The sequence below is a fragment of the Cloeon dipterum genome, chromosome 2, assembly GCF_949628265.1.
Source record: "Cloeon dipterum chromosome 2, ieCloDipt1.1, whole genome shotgun sequence".
Classification (NCBI taxonomy): domain Eukaryota; kingdom Metazoa; phylum Arthropoda; class Insecta; order Ephemeroptera; family Baetidae; genus Cloeon; species Cloeon dipterum.
Genome location: NC_088787.1, coordinates 16,804,590 through 16,825,874, shown reverse-complemented (window position 1 = coordinate 16,825,874; position 21,285 = coordinate 16,804,590). Strand labels below are relative to the sequence as shown.

At 41.7% G+C, this 21,285-nt stretch overlaps 1 protein-coding gene across 8 annotated transcripts in view; it reads right to left on the bottom strand.

Moving 5' to 3' along the window:
- bru3 (bruno 3) overlaps nucleotides 1-21,285 on the bottom strand; it is a 375,654-nt gene that overhangs the window by 285,192 nt on the left and 69,177 nt on the right. For all 8 annotated transcript variants that reach the window (XM_065481274.1, XM_065481273.1, XM_065481272.1 and 5 more), the window contains exon 2: nucleotides 8,714-8,796. In XM_065481274.1, the coding sequence (XP_065337346.1) occupies nucleotides 8,714-8,796 (83 nt within the window). The remainder of the gene's footprint in view (nucleotides 1-8,713; nucleotides 8,797-21,285) is intronic.

The following is a 21,285-nucleotide window of genomic DNA, read 5'->3' as shown; positions in this document are numbered from 1 at the left end:
GATTACATAATTCAACAAAAATGTCACATTGCTGCAGATTAAATAACACAACGTTTAAATCGATCAGTGTACTTTTCATGGAGCTTCCTTTTCATCTGGGTGTGTAATTTGATGCAATTTTCGTTTAGTCAAAGTATGACTCAGAAATAGTAAAATAAATTTCTTGCAATGAAAGAGAGAAAATTAGCCGATTCCGTGACAAGAGCACTTCTGGCGCTGCTGCCGGTGCTCTTCTCTCTGCTCTCCTTTTCTCTCTATTCCGCCATTTCTGCACACGACGTGCGGAAAAGTGCGTTGTAAAATTTTACTTGAGAGATGACATTCGCACAGAAAATGCTTTTCCTGCGCGAAATAATACCATCCCCCGCAGCAAGCATCCACGCAGTCGGCCAACCAACAATATTCGCTGAAAGGTGGCGCGGTGCTCGCCCGTTTTTTCTCCCTCACCAACAACAGCGAGCGAGCGGGTTATCTTTTTTTCCGGCGCTCGCAAGGAGAAAAATTGCGCATTATATCAGGCCTGAATTGTCGTCGTGTACACTGGTAATGCGCGTGTGTATACGTGTGTGTATACGTATTTTTCCTGGTTACAAGCATGCACGCGGCCCAACTCACACACACACACACACGCTCAGGGTCTGTTTGCAAAATTTAGTGGAGCACACGTGCTCTACAAATTATTGTTATGGCATCAATCTGGCGTGAATTTATGGAGGCAGCTAACTAACTCTTTTGCCAAGCTGGAAGATAGAGTGTGTATGTGTCGGTTCTCTCGTACATGAATGCGTGCTTTTTTAGCATTGTTTCTGTTTGAGATATTTATCGCACCGGTAAAATCTATTTTTCAGCTCACATCTTTAGCATAAACACTGATTTTGTACTTTGATTCTGGCTATTAAATAATAGCCAGAATCATGATTAATTCATGATTCTTGATTAATAATTCCAATTAATTCAAAATTTCGTCATTTTTTTAGAGATTTCTTGAAATTTTTGATGAATCTATATATTAATACCATAAATTTGAATATTTTTACAGCCATTTATCATTTTTTTAACTAGTAAACTGAGAACTGATCATTTTGAGCATGAAATTGAACTATTAAGCGAATGATAAATAATTTTGTATGCAAGCCAAGGAGCAAGACGCCTGCGGAGCAATAAACAAGAGAAGGCGATATGATCGATTGGTTCGGAAAGCAGAGGCACGTTTCGGCGGACAAATAACTGCGCGCGGTGGCGGCCGTTGATTCATCGCATCATTAGAGGCCGTTAATAGCGCGAGTGAATAATCAATTAAACCGCCGGCGGTGCAGCTAGATATTCATCTATAGCTAGTGCGGTAGTATAGTATTAGTCGAGAGTAGTGCGAGCGAGCGACCAACCGACCAACAAGTCAATAGAGGCAATAAATTCGACGTAGCTGCGCTTTCAGAGGAATAAATAATTCGGTGAGCGGAGCGAGAGAGCGGCATGGATCAAAAGTGGATATGTTATTTTGTTATTATTGCCATTATCTCTGATGCCTTTTGATGTAACTTTGATGAAGCAGCCAACCACCACGGCAGCAGCAGCAGCAGCAGCTGAGCAGCATCATGTGTGTTTTAGGGGTGGTTTTGCCACGCTGGCTGCTTTTTGACTTTGGAAAAATTGCCAGAGCAAACACAGCCGCTACGCCATTCACCGCCTGCTGCTTAAATTAGCACCTTTCACCCTCAGCGCTTCCCTGACGAGCGACGCGCACACATACATGTCTATTTACCGCCAAGATGAGAGCAAGTGAGAGAGAGCGGCACATGAAGTTTGCTCAAAGGCTTAAAATGCCGCTGTTTTATCTCGTCGGCGCGGGCCCGAGTTAGCCTGAGCCTCATTTATAATTAATTTGAGCTTCCGTGATGCTGATGCGCTCGTGACACGCCCCCATTAAGATTTAAAGATTTTCAGTTCATTTTCGGCTTGCCTGCTGTCAGCCCACTACGGAGTTTGTTTCATTTTTCAACGCATCCATTAGCTTGGGAATAATTAACCTGCCGGGCACCTTTGTAATAAATAATGTTGTGTTCTCCCGCTCAGAGTCTTTCGTTTTTAATTTCAAACTGCAAAAACAAATTTTCCACGTTTTCCACTATTTCCTGAAATTTTATTGCCTTGTCGTTATCTGGAGAGTTGAATAACTATCGAGTTAATTTGGACCTACCGTTTGTCATGTGTGGCATACCTATACATTTAATTGCTCTTTATTAACATATATAAGTAAAAAATTGTGGTATTGAAAATAACTAAAAGTATACAACATGATTACGTTTACTTTAAATTTTCACTCTTGCCTGCTGTCAACGTGGAAGAAGAAACTGAAGTTAATTGCTGCTTCAAATATTTCAAAGGGTTAAATTTCACTTTCAACTATCTTTAAGGAGAAAAGGGATGAAATCAGAGTCGGATACTTGATTTAATATCATCTATTATTAATCCAGTAAGGCACAAGGATTCGCTTGAACCGGTTCCGTTGCAATTACACGCTAGCCACTAATGAGAACTGCGACTTGACTAGTCCGATGTCAGGCGAAATCTAATTTGAATTTAAAATCTCTCTATTGCACAAACATTTTTCCAACAAACGGCGTAAAAATATAATTTATCAACAATCACAAACACTACCCCAAACTAAAACGATAACGGAATAGAAGCTCGGCAACGCATCCGCTACAAGTCTAAATTATTCGTCTCATCACGACGGAAACTGAGAGTCTTCATGATATGGAAACCATTTTCAATTCTAACGGCCAAAATAATCAACTCAGGTTGATATCACATTACAAATCGGAGTGTTGATCTAAAATAACGAAGGCAATTTGATTGGGACGCAGATAATGGTTTGCAATCCAATACAAACCCGACGGCAGCGAGAGAGAGAGAGCCCACTGACGCTGATCTTGCAGTTTTGTACGCGCTCGGCAATAATAACGTGGCGGAGTTGGTGTGTGTGCGGGTTGCGGCATTGCAGGCACTGCTGCGTGTTAATGACAAACCATCAAATTACTCATCCCAACTGCTGCTGCCACTGTTTGTTTGGCTGATAAAAACCAAGATAACAATGGCGTGTGCCCGCGCCTGCTCGCGCTTAATCACTTTATTGCCCAATAAGTCAATTAGCAGGCGGCGCTCTCTCGCCGACCGCGAATTATTTTCAACCGACTCGTCAAGGGGGAGAACGAGACGAAAATCGGTGCATGTGCGCGGCTGCGGCGGTGGCCGTGCGGCTCCCCTCGAACTCGAGCCTAATGAGGAGCAGCATCAGCAGCTTTTTTTTATTCGCTGCTGTGCGAGCGGGGGAGCGGAGAAATTAAAATGGCAAACATTGAGTTACACACGCAGCTCTCTCACTTGTGATGCGGAGCGAGAGAGCAGTACCGCGCGCGCGTTTCTTCTTTCTCTACAGAAAACGCCTACGTGTGTACATATATGCCTAATATGTAAGGCCCTTTTCATACGTACTTTCCGCGTGGAAGGCAACGAGGGCGTATATCTGTCATCAGCAACTTTTAATTAAACATCGAGGTTAAATGGATACACACTCGGAGTGGCTTGTTCTGCTTCCCAGAGCTGGCTGGCTCACTTTTGCCATACTCCCCATGACGGATTGAAACGCCGGCTCAAACTGCGGCACAATAAATGTCAAGTGGTTCGACGATTAAATTTATATTGCTGCACAGAGAGGTCATTTGAAGATACATATCTTCCCAGCCGAAAGCAAAATATTTTCAATAGCGAAATACTTAAATATACCACAGTGGTGTACAATTTAAAATATCGGTCGAATAGAACTGTCCTCAATTTTAAATTACAGCAATGAACATTGACGTTTTGCCCTCGACAACATTTCGCCCATCATACATTTAAAATTTTGTGTAATGACTCTAGACAGAAACTCGGTGGAAAATTTCAGCACACGAATTTTCAAGCACACCATTGCGTGCCACCAACCTCAAACTAAATTTGCTCTTTAAAAACAGGACAAAAAACATTCTCTTTGTAAACAAAATAAAAATTTCATTCGTGCACGGCAAGTTCGGTATAAAAAATGGGCTAAAGTCTGGCGCTTAATTTTAGATTATCACCATCCGGCAGGGCAGTCGCGTCACCGGAGAAAACGAGCCAAATTAGTCAGCTGGCGATAATCTCGGCGTTATTTTGATGGCAACAACAAAGCGAGAGATAATTCGCACGTACGCAGGCCCACCGAACGCAGAGTCTCTAATATTACGCTCTGGCCCGTGTACACGGAGCCGCGTGCGTGTCGGGCGCCGATTTGCAATTAGCCAGCGTGCTCGGCGCGCGGATCTGGGTTATTTTTCAATGTTAATTACACACTCTCCCGCGCACAAACATCCCCCGGTATACTTTTACACGGGTGTGTGTATGCGCGAGAGCCACCCCTGTGCTCAACCCTTCGCATTAATGCTCGGCTCTTTCTCTGTAATGTCGCTTTCCTAATCTCAAGGTGTGATCTACACGTAATAAATTATAATTTACACAAGCAAAGAAATTCCATGTTGTCGCTCGCATGCCACAGACAAATCTCTTTTTGACGTCCGCGTGTGCTGGAAAAATTTCGGCCCGCCCGCTTTTCCTCGTTCTTTATGCTCATAGAGCTGGCTGCTTGCTTTTTAAGGGCCGTGTACGTTATTATGGCACCTCTTTTTCATAATTACTTTCGTTACAGACCCGCTTTTATTGCGCAGTGTAACGCACACGCCAAATCAGGAGCATATGTGTGTTGTTCGTGGTCTCGAGCACTTATGTTGCAACCTGAAGAAATTGTTGAGTGCAATATACGAAGAAGAGGCTGATATACACTTATCGGATGCTTAGAAATTGTTTTAAGTTATGCAGCACCTATGCTTGGAATTTTATTCGATAGACATTTTCTGTAAAATTGACAACATATATTTGCAGAAAAGGCTGTCCTGAAAATTATCTGAAACCTCACTGCTGAAGCTTTCTAAAAGCAATTATTTTTTTGCCAAATTATGGACTAAATCGCCAATATATGTACACCAAAAATGGTATTTTTTATTGTTATAATTTTCCGCATCAAGTTTTCAACATTTTAGCGCATAAAAGTTTTCAAAACTTTGAATAAAATTGATATTTTATTCAATTTTGGAATTTTTTACCCATACTTGAAATCGTTTGATCTTGTGCCCATATTGGAAGTCACAACTCTAAATCATCTCAAGTTTCAAAGATGAATCGTTGCACATGCTGCACTCGAATTTCGTGGCCGGAAGAAAACATATCGCAGCAATAAATTTAATGTGGCTTTATCTAGACTATTCACTCATTTTTCTCGTTCTGGTGGGAAAGAAACATAAACAAGCGGACATGGCCCAGTTCATGCACTCCATCGCGCTGGGGCTGTGTGACAATGAAAAAGTCGCATAAACTGCCTCGCGCGCGGAAGAGAAATTAGGTGGCACCCGCTGGATGGAAAAGAAGCGCGTGTCAGGGCCCGCTTGAGTAGCTTCACTGGCAAAGATAATATTATGATGGGAGTGATAAAGATGACGTCACGCAAGCTGGAAAAGAAGTCGACAGAATGACGCCTTCCTCGCCGCGTGCCGGCATGGAAGGGGTTCCAAAAGAAAAATGAGTGACAAACGTAAAACTCCCTTGAGATGTGACATACGTAGCGGGGGCAGTAGCAAAAAATACGAAATCCAGCAGCTTGCCTGATGAGGGCGGCCAAAAAATAATCAACACGCGCGCACGGCGAGAGCGAGGACGCTGCAGCAAAACTTCTTCGCATTAGTTTTTCGGCGGCCGGATTTAGGGCTGACGTTTTTGCCGACGCGAAATGGAATTAGATCTCCTCGGCAACTTTGTCCCCAAAACAAATTGCTGCCTGGCTCTTTTTGTTGTTCTGTTGTAGAGAGCGAGAGAGAGAGAGGAGCGCACGCACTAATTTGCATCTAATTGGATGTGCTAAGCGACTCCGAAGCAGGCTAATTTTCACGGAAAAAACACCAGTGTGGTTACATATTCATACATTTCGTGCACTTTTGTGACAAGTTAAGCTATCTGGAGTAGGGCAAATTGAGCATTCAGCACTTTCTAGTTAAAATTTGTGCCTAATTCAGGACACAAAGTTAGAAGTAGAGAAATTAGATTGCACAAACAAAACTAACTTTTTATTTACTCTAGGTCCAGAAAATGAATGGACTTCATCCTTGTTAACATGGATTTAGTTTTTTACTTGTGTTGGCATCAAACAAGCACTCTCTTATCTTAATCTGTTTAGCCCATGTACGTTATTAATCCACGTTTTAATTAATGTCTCTCCGATTCAGTTAACTTTGAAAATCATGATGTATTTTAATTTTTTCATTCTCTGAGCTTCGAAAAAATTATCCTGAAGACATAATAATTAGTTTGATTTTAAACTCAAAAAGGATGATCTTGTCTTGAATTCGCGTAAGTTATTTCTGTCTCCTTAAATATGATTTCCAAACCTTTTACAATAAACTTTAGTATTAATGAAAAGAGTAGATTAAAAATTTTCTCTAGAGAATGCAAGCGTGTCTAAGAAAATTCCCGCGGGTTCCAAATGGATCTGTCGATTTGCAAAGAACACAAAGGGACCAAGCACACCCTATATCGAAACTCATAGCTGCACACGCTGCGTGCGTTGCTGGCAACGGCGTGCATGGTAAAGTGCCATAAGTGTAATAAAAGCGGCGCCGAAAACACCGGAGCAGTACTTTCTTTGACGGCAGATCCACTCACTCTTTCTCCATCGGCGACGTAAACAGGTAGTTCACGTGGGCCCGTGCGTGCGATATGTCGTCGTTTTCGGCGCCATCCACTTTAGCACCGAAATGCAATTCCATTTTCCACGTGCCTCAGACGGCCGGCGAGGAGAGAAAAGAGCGGTGAGCCAATAAACGCGGCGGCCCGGCGAATTCCATCCGCTGCGAGAATTCATCAGGCCCATTTCTTGGATGGCGGCGCGCAGCTTCGAAAATATTTCACCCCCGCCGGCGTCATCAAAAAAGCCGCGCTCTCGCTTTATGAAGATGGTGCGGTTCACTCCATTTTATTCGCTCGCTCTCATGTGTATCGCGTAAAAGCCACTCTTTCCTCCCTCGCCCGCTCGCTGGCTGGCTGGCTGCTGGTTCGGCCTTATGTAATAATAGATCAATACGACGCACGCACTGGACGGACGGTTGGTTCCTTTTTCCTCATTTCCTGATCGAGTCAGCCCACGTTACACACGTCGTATGGTGTAATTGAAATTCGACGATTCGCCTGCCTAGGAATAGATCTCACGTCACTCATTCCGTTCCCAAAGTGCCAATTGCAAAGGGGCGCCAGCAGACTGATAACACAATTTCGAAATAGGTGAAACACCAGCAGTCATTGGTTCTAACGATACTTCCCAAACTTTCTTTCGGCCGTTTCCAATCCAATCTCAAACCCTCATAATTTTTCTGTAGGGAAGTGCTGCATTTTATTTCGAAAATAACTTTAATTTATCTTTACTGATTCTTGTTCTGAAGAAAGATAGAAATTAAAACTTAAAAATAATGAGCACTGACAAAGGGCAAAGAGAGTCTGATCAATCTATTGATTTTAATTTAAAAATAAAAGACTATCGCTGACGAAGATGATTCTCAGAGAATTTTTAGTTAAGTTTGGCTTATTCTTACACACTTCTTTCTTTTTTTAGTTCTCAGTGGTCTTATGAAGAGAGAGAAAGTAAAAATTGCTCTCGAGGATTTATTAAATTATGCTTTTCATTGCTCTGAAGAATTGCAAATTAAGCACGCAGTTGGCCCGTGTGTGTGATTTGTTTCTCAGCAAGAAGCGGTAGCATTGCTTAATTTTCTACATCACGCCGGCCACATTTATAAAAAGTTGGCAAACAAATTGCACTATTGCGAACCGGGTGCTAAAGAGCTGGAGTGTGCCCGGCCAACTTATAAAGCGTGCGTCGGAATTCGCCAGGCATTATTAATCACCGCGTCATCTCGCGATTTTTTCGTCGTCGCTGCTGGTGTGTGCGAGCGGCCCATTTTCTATGACAAATATATTTTAACTCGGCACACCACGCGGCGCAAAATATTACAAACGATCGCACTGCAGAGTCGCCGCGCGTTTTCATCAATTTCCCGCCGAGAGAGTGTATGTGCTGTAGACGCAGGGAGTCTGCGAGATTTCAAATTACCTCGTGATTGATTTAGCACCTCGCGTGAATCTGGAGCTATACCTCAAGGTGATCAACAGTCAAGATGTTAAATCCGCATTTGAATAGGCCTAGAAGACCAACACAAATATCCTTTTTTGGAAAATAAAAATTTTTGGGCTATCTTTTGTCCAATCTTACGTGACGCAATCAAACTGCGTATATAATTCAGAATTTCTCTCTTCGTTTACAACCCACGCAGTTCAGCTGCTCTTACATAGAGATGGAAAATCGCGTTAGGAAACGTGTGGAGAGCAGAGTACATAACATTATCTCAATAAAAGTGTCGGCGAGAGGTGGTTTTACGCGAACGCAAAGAGGGTTGCGAATGCATTTGCGAAATAGGGACGAAGCGCACATGGACTTGCCGCTGAGTAATGGCGCAGGAAAGACGGCAGCCCGGCTGATGGCCTCGAAGCCGCATCGTCTACGTATACATATACACGACTGAAAATTGATGCTACTTACCCCTGGCAAAGTCGTGTGTTCATGCAGAACGCGTTGGGCGGTTAGCGCACTTTCCCGGTTGAAGTAAGTCAGGAAGGCACAACCTGCGAGTCAGAGAAGCATTTTATTAACAACCGGAAAAGTATTGGAGCAGTCAGGAAAGGGTGACACACTCAAAACACACGCGAGTCATATACAGTTGAAGAGGGTTGGGAACTGTAGTCACTCGCAAGAAATTCTAACTCTACAAATTACTTCATTATGAGAATTTCAGTAGTTCTGAAGGGTAGGGGGTAGGGCTTTAAAATTTTGCCTCACATTTTCCCTTAGTTTTTGGTAAAATAAGGATATAGAGAATTTTGGGTATTTACTCGATGTTTTAGAGTAAAAAATTTCAACTGGCTGGAAATTGTAATAAATCTAATTGGTTCATGATTGCTAAATTCTCATAACCACCGATTTTTTTATTTATTATGTACTGATAATTTAGTTGCTTAGTATTTGGTGTTGTTTTCTACTACACTTAATTTGTTCCCCAACTCATCACAGTGTTTCACGAGAATTGCGTAATAATACTTAAATAACGGCTGCTAAATTTTTATTTGCTAAAAAAGCGCCAGAAAAATCCAATATTGACGTAGTTTCAGTCTCAAATCTGTACAGTTTTGCTTCGACGCGTGTTTAAGAACAATATCTGCCGAAAGTATTTGCTTTCATCCAATCCCCATTCTTTCTCTGGTCAACGTGAAAAATCGGAGAAAAATAAGAAAGTACGAGAAGGATTGTAATTTCCCTCCCAAGCAAATAAATACACGCACATATGTATATAAATAAATGGAGAGAGAAAGAGAGTGTGTGTGTGTGTTCTGGGCAGTTTGACCGCTCGCAGCATATGGCGATCGGGCATTAAATCAAAGACCACGCAGCCGGCCGGCAAGGGCATGGGGACTTCAAACGGGCGTGTGTAATCTGCTGGTACGCTATATAGCAGCAGGCCGTGCGGCAAAAGCAGGACCGTCAACAGCAAACAATACACCCCCGAAGCCATAAATCAAAATGGATTTTTTGTAAACAGGCTGCGTAGAGACGCGGCACCAGCAGCAGCGGCGGCAGCGGCGGCGCGCGCGATATTTAATTGCGTCGCCAAATGAAGTGAGTGAGCGAGCTAGCGGCCCGCCGAGTGGTGACAGCGGCGCACAAAAGGCCAGAATTAACTAGCAACACACAGAGCACTCTCTGCTGCTGCAAACACATTCTCCCTCTCTCTCCAAACGAGCACAGACACCACATCACCCAGCACTTTGAAAAATGCTTCCGCAGCTGCGACGATATATTTCATAAAAACCTATTTGACGATCGAGCAGCCACATTAATCGAATTTACGGGCTATTTTTTCGGCTGGGGGAGCGGCAGGTCATGGTTGATTTTGCAGCTTTTCACGCTCCTATTAGCGGAATGGAAAAGCGATGAACAGAAAAAAAATGAACAAATTGTCCCTAAAATCAAAACAGTATTTAATTCACTCACTTAATGGCAAGAGCTGCTAAATCATCTGTCTTTTTTATATATCTTAATGTATATGCTAATTCATGAAATAATAATTGCTTTCACGAATTTTCAACTCAACTCAAAGAATTCCACTCCAAGCTAAATATTTTCTTCTTTGTAGCAATAAGTGCGGTCAATCTTTTTCAACGAGCAAATCCTCAGCAGTTTACTCTGTGGCAATCATTTGTTTTGCAGAATAATTATTGCCGATGAAGCTTGAGGAGCCAAAACATTTCCTGCAATGAACGGGAACATGCAATTTAATTCTTCTTTTTAATAGCTCCCTCTTATCCGCTCCTCCATAGTAAAACCAAACAGAAAAGTGAAATTTGCAAGTCAAATTTTGTTTATCAACATGTTGAAGTTTTCAAATCACATTTTTGTGTAAATATCATTTAATAAAGTACCAATGCTCGATTATCTTTCACTAGAACCTCAGCATCGCGTGGCATGACAGGGATAGTTAGGAGGATTTCCTTTTCTTCCATTCACCGCGACCAACAATAAAATACATTAGAAGTCGGTGGGAGCAAGGCAATTGATATACAATCTATATGGTGCAATTACAATGGAATCAAAACACTTCGATCAGCCGGCCACTATGTAAGTCAAACAAAAAGAGGTTATTAATTATGAATCATGGTGGTGCTTGCGGAGAAAAAAATGAGCGCGCGCGGCCCAGAAATAACGCGCGCGGGGGACGTGTACAAAAACGGCCGTCAGCTGCACACATTGTTATCTTTGTGAAAAGCGTTTTCTCATACACGAATTTATGCGAGGCTTGTCTCTTTCGATTTAATACACTTTTGTTCCGGTGAAATGTACACGGCCAGGTTTTATTTTCGGCGAGGCATCGCATGTCAAAACGAGTCGAGCAGCAGATAAACCTGGAAATTAATATAATGCTAAGTATAGCAGGCGGCGGTACACGAGAAATGATAAATGGCGTAATTTGCTTTTCACTTGTTACCCGCGCAGCCGCCGCCTCTACCGCCGCCGAGGTTATTATTATAAACCCTCCAGAGATGCCCGCATTGTGATACGCAAGCAAGTACGATTCGAATTGCCCCTTTGCCGCGCGTCAAACGGTAATTGAGCGGGTGTGTGTGATTAAAAGACGATTAAACGCGCGCAAATCAAATTACCTTTCGCGAGACGGCTCAGTGGAATTTGTGAGCAGAGTGCGTGTTTCAGGTTGGTTATCGCAACTTCGTCTCATGTCGTGTTCAGCGTCAGGTGAGAAAACCATAAATTGGTCGAGTCACATCATAATTGACAGCCTGAACGACACTTAAGTTAAAAAAATAATTGATATCTTTCCACCTTTCTCATTCACCCTTGATTCTTGACCACAAAATTTTTTGAAGCCCATAAAAAAATAATTATTAATTAGAGGTCTCATAGCCAACCGCGCTGCGCCGCGCCAGCCGGCAAATTTTGAGTCACGTGGGCAGCCGCTAGCCGCCATGAATTTGGCTAAGATGCGCCAGCTGCCAGTTAAAAAGAGTCAAAAATTAAAAAGTGCAGGAGAATAAAATGTCTTTCGGGCCATTAAGTATTATCAAACTTCACGTTTAAAATGTTGTCAGCTGCGCCAGCTTCCGGGGAAAATGATCAACCGCCGCCCGGCAAAAATTCTGCTAAGCCGGTACCGCCAGCCATAAATCTCGCCACTAAGATCTCTATTATTAGTAGGATCAGTAGAAACCTCTGGCATCGTAACATCAATCTATTAATGAAAATAACCGATTATATAAACAATCAGAATTTGGGAGTAGAAAGAAGTGTTAAAATCAAATGAATTTTAAAATAGGCATGTGATTCAACATAAATTAAATATTTAATTAAAAAATGAAAATAAAAAAACAAAGTTAAAAGGCAATGTTAAATTTAGACAAACTATTTTATTAAATATACATTAAAAATAGAAATTATAGCATACAAATTTAATAAAAAAACTTTCATAATGTTAATATTGCAATTAATGGTTATTAAATTTTAAATTCAAATGTATTTTACGTTTGCTTTTTAGAGTCTGTAACAAATTCAATTGTTAAAATTATTTCGAAAAATATTTTGCATATATTCTGTTCTTTGGGTTCTCTCAGCTGTTTTTCGGCCAACTAGAGGAAGGGAACGGCGAGGCTAATTTGTCGCGCCCTCTAAGGGGTGCAAAGTGTCAAGGTGTGCGTGCTTTCAGTCACGCGAGCGAATGACGTCACGACGAAGAGCCCGTTGCCGCTTTCACGGGACACGAGTCGGGGTTTAATTCGGACTTTGCATGATTGCCGAAGAAAAAGAGAGCGAGCGGTGTATATTCAAATTAAGGGTGAGGAAACTCGAGTAGCAGCCACCGCCACCGTCTCCGTTTTCTCGTCGTCGGGTAATTATCACCGCAACTTTTAGGACGTGTGTAACATTTTTAACAGCAGCTCTCCATGCAAACTCCTTCAAGAAATTAGAGAATAATGGGAAAAGAAAGTGGCGGGCGGTTTGCGCCTCCGCTGCGACTAATTATTTCGTACGCTGGCGCTGCTGCCGCCGTCGGCTAAATTGAAATTAATTGAAATATATTGTGACATTTTTAGTTTACCCGTCTGCAGTGAGGCGGGTTGCGGGTGGCTGGGTGGCTGGCTGACTAGCTGCTTGTGCAGCGAAAGCGTTTCTCGCAGCAGTAGCGTGGCACAAAAAAATTCAATTTAGACGCCTGGCCATAAAATTAATCAAACAAGTAATTAAAAAGTTGAACCAAGAAAAAGCAGAGAGCCGCTGCTGGATTACGTCGCGCGCAGAAGTCTGCAGCTGCCTCCCGCCAAAAAAAGTGGAAAGGAAACTCGGAGGAATTGCGTAGACTATTACAGACGGCAGTAAATTGACTCGTGTCTGCACAGCCCCAATTTATTGCCAATCGAAAGGCAATTTGATATTGTTTTGCCCCCTAAATCTATCTATTCTGCAGAAAATTATGAATGAAATACTACTTTTGGACCACAAACTACAGTTTTCCACTCATTTCATCTCTTCAAATTCCTCTAAAGACATATTTTATCTCATTCAAAGCTTATTAGCGGGAGGGAGAAGTTTGATATCCCTGCGTGGATTATTTTTAAGCCGCGAGGATGTCTGTTTGAAGAAAAAACTTTGCTCGCGAGGTGAGCCATCTGAATGCTAATCAATTTCATCCTCACGCCCAGTGCACTGTTAGGAAGGGTCTGAGACTTTTCTCTCCTTCGCGCGCACTGCACATATATATGAGTTGCAACCCTCGGGAGAGCGCTGACTGCTGCGTGCACTAGAGAAAAATTGGCAGCAGGCAAAACAATTCCGAGAGAGCAGAGAGGGCGAGGACCCAAATTGAAAGGAAAACAAAAAGAGACAACTTATTGTTGGGTGGGATGAGTTTTTCGTGCTAGCTAGCCCATTATGGTAAGACAACTTTTCACCGACAAAGCTGCTGGGCGGGTCTTCCGAGAGCTCTACCAGACGAGGCTCAAATCTGAATGCAGCAGCTGAAGCGAAGAAAGGGTCTGCTCGATAGACGGAATAAGATTTTCAAATATTGCAAGCTGTGCTCTTGGGGCTGACATAATTTTTGCAGGATGTTTTAAAAGCACATACATGCTACACAAAAAAAAACATTGCCAACATGTCAAATAATTTAAATTTAATTGCAACTCATTCTTTGTCACTGTATTCAAAAGAAACACGCTGTAACCAAATGTACGCAATATCGTACCGAAAAATCTGTTATTCTCACTGCGTGACAGACTAATTTCGTTCTAGCTCTTTTGAAGTTTCCCACTGACCCTACGTGGAGAGCCTCAACGTCCCCTTCTATATGCTGCGGATGACACAAACACATGTCGTCCGACGTTAATGTTTCCATAGAAGACTTTCACTGCCATCGTCGGCAGTGCCGGTGTCAGTGCCTGAGGCGGAGACGGCAACTTGCGCTTTGGATTTAAGTCGAGAAATAGTGCGGCGGCACCCACCTCATCTTAAGCCGCTTTTTCTCTTCGCACGGCCACCAAATATCAACAAACTAGCTCAACGCTGCCGCCGGCTCTCCTCTATACATACATTTTGCCGCTTCTTTACAACCGGCGCGCCACGTTCATAGTTTCCAGTCACGGATTTACTTTATTCGCCCAATCCCCGCCGGGAAAAAATAACCATAACCATATTCTGAAATAAAGAGAGAGAACGAACCCTGGAAGGAGCAAGCAACTTTTGTTCCACCTATATGCACGTAGGTATAGCACGCTCCATGCGTCGACAAACGTGTATTCTTTAGATTACTTTTTACGGCCGGCGAAATGTGTACAAATAAATTGAGTCGGTCTCGTCGCTGCTGTATGGGCGCTAGGTGCAGCTTTGAATTTATGAAACTTTATTATTTACTATTGTGTGTGTGTGTGTGTGTGTGTTTGTTCGCGCTTCTTTGCCACGCTCTGCAGCCAGCCAGCGCGGTTTCAATTTATTTTTTGCTCTCAATCCACGTCTCCCGTTGAGCGGATGCTGCAGCGGTGGAGCGAGGGCCGCGCGTCGTAAATTGGAATTGAGCTCATTGCCAGAGCATTTCAACAAGCGCCTGCTCGAATTTCCAGAACACAAGTTTATGACGGCTGTAAAAAATATGGATTGCGGCCATCGAGAGTTCCTCAATAAAAATTCGATTAAAAATATTGATCGACATTTTATATACTGTCAATTTTGCACCGTTTTGTCACAAATTATTGAAATTTGGTCAGTTGGTTTTTCTTAGTGCCGTTGAAATGCCTGTTTTCTAAGAATACGATTCAAAAGCACGATTTTTGCATAACGCCTCAGAGCGCCTACTCAATATTCAAGTTGCAGCCGCTGATTTCGCGGATAAATTCTCAACTCTCACCCTTTTTTGCATTTGTCTCTCACGTGAGTGCGATATTACACTTTCCAGGCAGGATCGCTTTTTAGTGGGGCAATCAGCATGCGTATGTGATCGGAAAGTTTACCGATTCTATCAATTCCGCACGCGGTGCTTTCCTTTCTCGCGCTCCGTAAACAGCACCTATAGAGCGAGCACGCAAAGCGGCGTTCCCTCAATTTATTAAATATTGAGACGGCGGACGTGAGTCGTTTGCAGCCAGCGAAAGTAGAGTGCACAGGAACTTGCGAATTTCCAGCAGCAGGCAGAACGAAATTACAATGGCACGATATTAAATCATTTCGCATTCGCTTTCTTTTCGCCCTTTCCGTCTCGGGGAATAAACTCGTGACTAGTCGGCATAAATAAAAAAGCAGCAACACCGCGCCGGTCGTCGTTTTCCCTCTTTGGAAATGAACGCGGCGGCGGTGGCGGCGGCCACTAGAGGCGAAAAATACACAGCAAACTCGTCCCGCATAAAGCAGAAAGAGAGGAAGAAAGGCTTGCCAGCGAGCTACGTGGGGAAAGCCTTTTTAAAATTTACAACGCACACTTACATTACTACACAACACACATACAACGGCCTAGCAAAACATTTTGCACGCCGAACCTCCACCGTAAGAGAAAAGTAAGGAAAGAGATATTAGCGGCCAAGCTTCGCGAAATATTATCTACTTAGTCGGCCGGCTTTGTGTGTAGCAAATAGAAAGGGCAAGAAAAATCGCTGGCCAAGGCAGAAAAATTTTATTTTGCTGACGGTAAGGATTTTGTACACGCGCGCGCGCGCTGCCCTTCCTTTTCCGCAGGAATTTGCACCCGACCGCGATTCTGTTTGCACGGACCCACCGACGCGAGAAATTTTAAATGAAAAAAGTAGACTTTTATTATGAACATACCGGAGCAAAAGATGCTGCACGCATAATATTTAAGAGCAAAAGTAATGAACTCGTAAAGCAAAATAACAACACGCTGTGCTCTGGCTTTTGCTAACTAAGATAACACACAGAAATCCGTAAAAATAGCAGCAGGAGCTGAATGTAAGACTTGGGGCAATCGTGATGAATTTTCCACTGAATAATGAGTAATGAGGTGTCAGCTGTCGCTTCCACTAGTTGTCCCGTTGTTCAGTAGTTGTAATGAACTTTTCAGGAGTATGCAACCAACTTGTCCGGTGTGTCGGGCCGGTTGCATATGCACAAAAGCAAGGGGGCGTGCTGTGGGCGAGCGAGTCAGTAGCAGTGACAAAAGCGAGAGCGACAGGCGTGCTGTGCACACTGGCTTAAGCGGAGTCTTGTTGTGACATTTGCCGCTGTACGAACAGGTTAATTACACTCAGGCCATGCCGGCTGCCAGGCGGGCTAGGCTTCTGGCTGACTGCGAGAGCGAGAGAGAAAACCGGCCGGTCGGTGGCTGGTTGTTCTTCTTCTCGGCGGTGCGCGCGGGTAATTAGTAAAACGTCAGGAGCACAATGCGTGTGTGATAGCATCGTACGCGCCATTGTCTGCTTGCGAACGCAAAAAGTGCCGTGGCACCACTTTTCGCTCTTCTTAATTAAAATAAAGTAGCAGCCGCGGTTAATTGGGATTTCAATTTGGAGCTTTCCTGTGCACAAAGCGTAGAATGAATTTGCTAGTTTGCTCGTTTTACCTTCAAGGCTTTGCGTCGTTAGAGAGAGGGTAAAATATTTCGGGCCTCGTTTGGAAACCACAATGACCCACAGATTTCTCTAAAAACGCCTCTTACGTAGTCCCAAAACTGTTACATTCTTGTTAATTATTTACGTAATTTACCAAACATAAAACCAGGTATCACCATTTCATTAGTGCTTGGTCTTACATGATAACGAGAAAATCATAATTAAATAAATTAAATTTAGACGAATTATATTATTTATTTTATATTTTATTATTTTATTTATTTTTTATAAATTTGGAATCAAAATCATTTATACATACATGCTTCTTGATGAAATAACTCTTGATACTTAATAGTGTTTTGTCCTTTCTTTAACATACATATCGACGGATTGGAATGATATCTCTAATTGTTAGTTATTTAATGATGAAAATAATACTTGACAAAATGACTGTTGGAATTTTATCATGGTACAAAAATATATTTTAATCTCCCGCAAAATGTTTTTGTTGCTGTACCATAAAGTTTGGACTAGTAAGAATAAACAATTGCAAACGTTTAAAAGCCAAGTTACGGACAGCAAAATTACTTGATTAAAATTAAATCATCAACCAAGATAAAAAACAGATTTTTCTGCATTTTAATATATTTTTAAATGCAGCAAACTCCCTTTTATGGCAGAAGCCGTCAATTTTAAATTAACAGGCCCTGACTGTCCTTTCAAGAGTAATCAACTTCTTTTAATTAAATCTGCAATCTAATCACCCGGCTCGAGTTGCACTTGCCAGCAGGGTTGATTTTTAAACAAGGGCTGTTGCTGCAAAATGGCAGGCGGCGCGAAATGCCATGAGGCAAAGGTCATCGGCCGGCTGGCTTGCTTTGATCGGGCTGACATTTGCAACAGCGCCACTGGCTTCATTAAAAGCAAGAAAGCATCGAGATAACGAACGACCAAACGAGAGCGAGTGGCGCACATTGATTGAATTATCCGCAGCGCTCGCGAGAGAGAACAGCGGCGGCGGCGGTGGCGGCGGCGGGCAGGCAGATGAGCCAGGCTGGCAGGCGGGCAGCAACAGAATGCTTCAAAGTGCTGAACATGCAGCCGCCGAGCGGGCGAGCGAACGCTTAAAAGCCAGCCCAGCAATATGCCTCGAGTGTTGACATGCAGCCCTTCAGCGCCCGCTCGCCCGCTGCTGATGCTCGCCCACATTTATTCCGAGTGCGCCCATAATAATACACATTCTGCCTCCGCTCTCTGCACATTGTACGTACTCAAACAACTATTTTCAGAGCTCGCCGCCACCGCCGCATTACGGTGGATGATTTTTGGCCTGCTGACTGGCGAACGCGGACGAGCCGCTCATTAAAATTCATGACTTTGATTGGCCCCTGTCACCACTACCGTTCCTTCGCTGCTCCTAGTGCGCGCCACCGATGCAGTTTTGTTTTTAATCGGTGTTCTTTTTAATCAGTTCACCTCTTTTGAGATAGGGGATCCCCTGATAGCGAACAACTCGCCTCTTGACAGTTAACAACCGGATTTTTGCCTTAAATTTCATGCTAGAGTACTGCTTAGTTTTTATTTTCAAGATGTGTTTTGATCTGATGGATGCTACATGTAAAATAAAGGGAAACGGATAAAAAATTATTTAATGGTTGGAAGGATCTAAATCAAGTGACACCCCCCTTGGCAAGTGGTCTTCAGATTTTGCTGAAATTCGGTGGAGATGTTGCCCTAGGGGATCTAAGTTGAACCCTAGAATATTGGGTGAAAATTCCAAAAATTGCCCATTTTACAGGGGTTCAAAATTTGAGATTTTTAAAAAAGGTGATGTTTCCAACGATTTGTAACTTTGACTCTGTTTGTGGTTAACACAAAAATTTTGTATCCAAAATGATCTACGTTTAACGCCAAACAACTTCCCCAAGATAAAAAACTTCGTAGGTCAAAGGTCAAGGTCACTAAATTGGGGTCGAACTTTTCGAAAAAATCCCACATACCCTAGTACATAAAATTTTGAAAATTCAAAATAGCCAAAATGTGCCTCATATCCATGGTAAAAACATATAAAAAATTGGCGAGACTTATTTTTTTCTTTTTCGAGATATTTTGAATTGAGTGTTAAAAATCGATGTTTTCCGGGTCTTTTGATCGCAAATAAAAACACGTTTTCCGCTTAATCTCAGCTTCTATGGGTTCGATTTAGAAAAACCGCACACCATTTGATACGTAAGGACCTCCCCTAGGTAATGCAAGTGACTTTAAGGGGGCCCACCCCCTTCGAACCCTTAACCACCCCCTGGAAATCCGAAAAAAAATATTTTTTCATATATTTACTATCTAAATCGATTAATTAAGCAAATTACTAATCAAATATGTTTCAAAATAATTAAAATATAAAATATTTCTATTTTCTTTGTAGAAAAAACTTTAAAAAAGTAAAATTGCTCATAAAAATTATTTAAGTTTATTTTGAATATATAATAATTTTGCATTTTTTTGTTTATTCAAAATGACTTAATTTTATATTTTTACAATGAATTTTCAAATATGTTTTCTATTTTACAGTGTTTTTTATAAATATAAAGAAATGCAACCATTAGCAACAATGATTTAAACACACAATTTTAACCAATTGCCAATGGTAAAACAATTATTAATAGTTGCATTTATTTATAATAATAAAATAAACACTGTAGAATAGAAATATATTCAAAAATTCATTATAAAAATATAAAATTCAGTCATTTTGAATAAACAAAAAAATGCAAAATTATTATATTCAAAATAAACTTAAATAATTTTTATGAGCAATTTTACTTTTTTAAAGTTTTTTCTACAAAGAAAATAGAAATATTTTATATTTTAATTATTTTGAAACATATTTGATTAGTAATTTGCTTAATTAATCGATTTAGATAGTAAATATATGAAAAAATATTTTTTTTCGGATTTCCAGGGGGTGGTTAAGGGTTCGAAGGGGGTGGGCCCCCTTAAAGTCACTTGCATTACCTAGGGGAGGTCCTTACGTATCAAATGGTGTGCGGTTTTTCTAAATCGAACCCATAGAAGCTGAGATTAAGCGGAAAACGTGTTTTTATTTGCGATCAAAAGACCCGGAAAACATCGATTTTTAACACTCAATTCAAAATATCTCGAAAAAGAAAAAAATAAGTCTCGCCAATTTTTTATATGTTTTTACCATGGATATGAGGCACATTTTGGCTATTTTGAATTTTCAAAATTTTATGTACTAGGGTATGTGGGATTTTTTCGAAAAGTTCGACCCCAATTTAGTGACCTTGACCTTTGACCTACGAAGTTTTTTATCTTGGGGAAGTTGTTTGGCGTTAAACGTAGATCATTTTGGATACAAAATTTTTGTGTTAACCACAAACAGAGTCAAAGTTACAAATCGTTGGAAACATCACCTTTTTTAAAAATCTCAAATTTTGAACCCCTGTAAAATGGGCAATTTTTGGAATTTTCACCCAATATTCTAGGGTTCAACTTAGATCCCCTAGGGCAACATCTCCACCGAATTTCAGCAAAATCTGAAGACCACTTGCCAAGGGGGGTGTCACTTGATTTAGATCCTTCCGGTTAATTTCAATTTGCAATGGTGTGTATAGCAATCCATAAAATTCATTTTAATCATCGGTACTTTATTTTTTGCAAAACTTTAAGAGATACTACTATGTTTTTATGTTGTGGAAAATAATTCTAAGCTCGTGTGGAACTGCAAAGCCTTCACTATTGTGTAGCCATTGAGCAAAAAAAGTATGATGCTGTGTGCGAGTGAATTTTTTTTTTCAGCGAGCGCTCCACGGTTCTTCTTTGATCTTGGGAAAGGTGGGCGAGCTTTTTAATTAAATCGTAACAAAAACATTGGCGGATCGTTCGCCCGCGGAAAGGCTCTGTTTGGGCGCGTACTCACTAATTTCCAGACTCGCTTGGCGTCAAAACGTGCCATTTTTAATGAGCCCTTTTCAGACGCGAGCCAAGTTTATTTGAAAAATTTTCGCTTTCCAGCCAAATTTGCGAAGAGGGTGTACCGACTTTTTTTATCTTTCGATAAATTGGACGCTGGTTGGCCGGCTTTGTAAGTTTAGAGGATGGGACCGGCATCCAGCGCGAGCAGCTTTTGCGCTAACGCAGCACATTTCGCGGCAGCTAGAGGGAGGCTTAATTACTTTTTTCCATCTGTGCGGGCTTCCCGTTTCAATCTGGCTCCGCGCTGCATGTTCTCACGTCAGACACGTGGAGCAGAGCTCGGCTGCCGGAATTTCACATGAGACAAAACGTAGTGTGCTAAAAAAAAGCCCGGAATAATTGAATCTTGCGTGCATACTTTTGTTCTCAACTAGAATTTGACGTGTGTTTACAAAATAAAAGTCAATATAATCTGTAATGGATCACGCATAATTTTTATGGCAAAATACTTGATAAACTGAAATAAATGAAAATGTTTACGCATAAGAATTCTGCTAAGCTGTATTTATA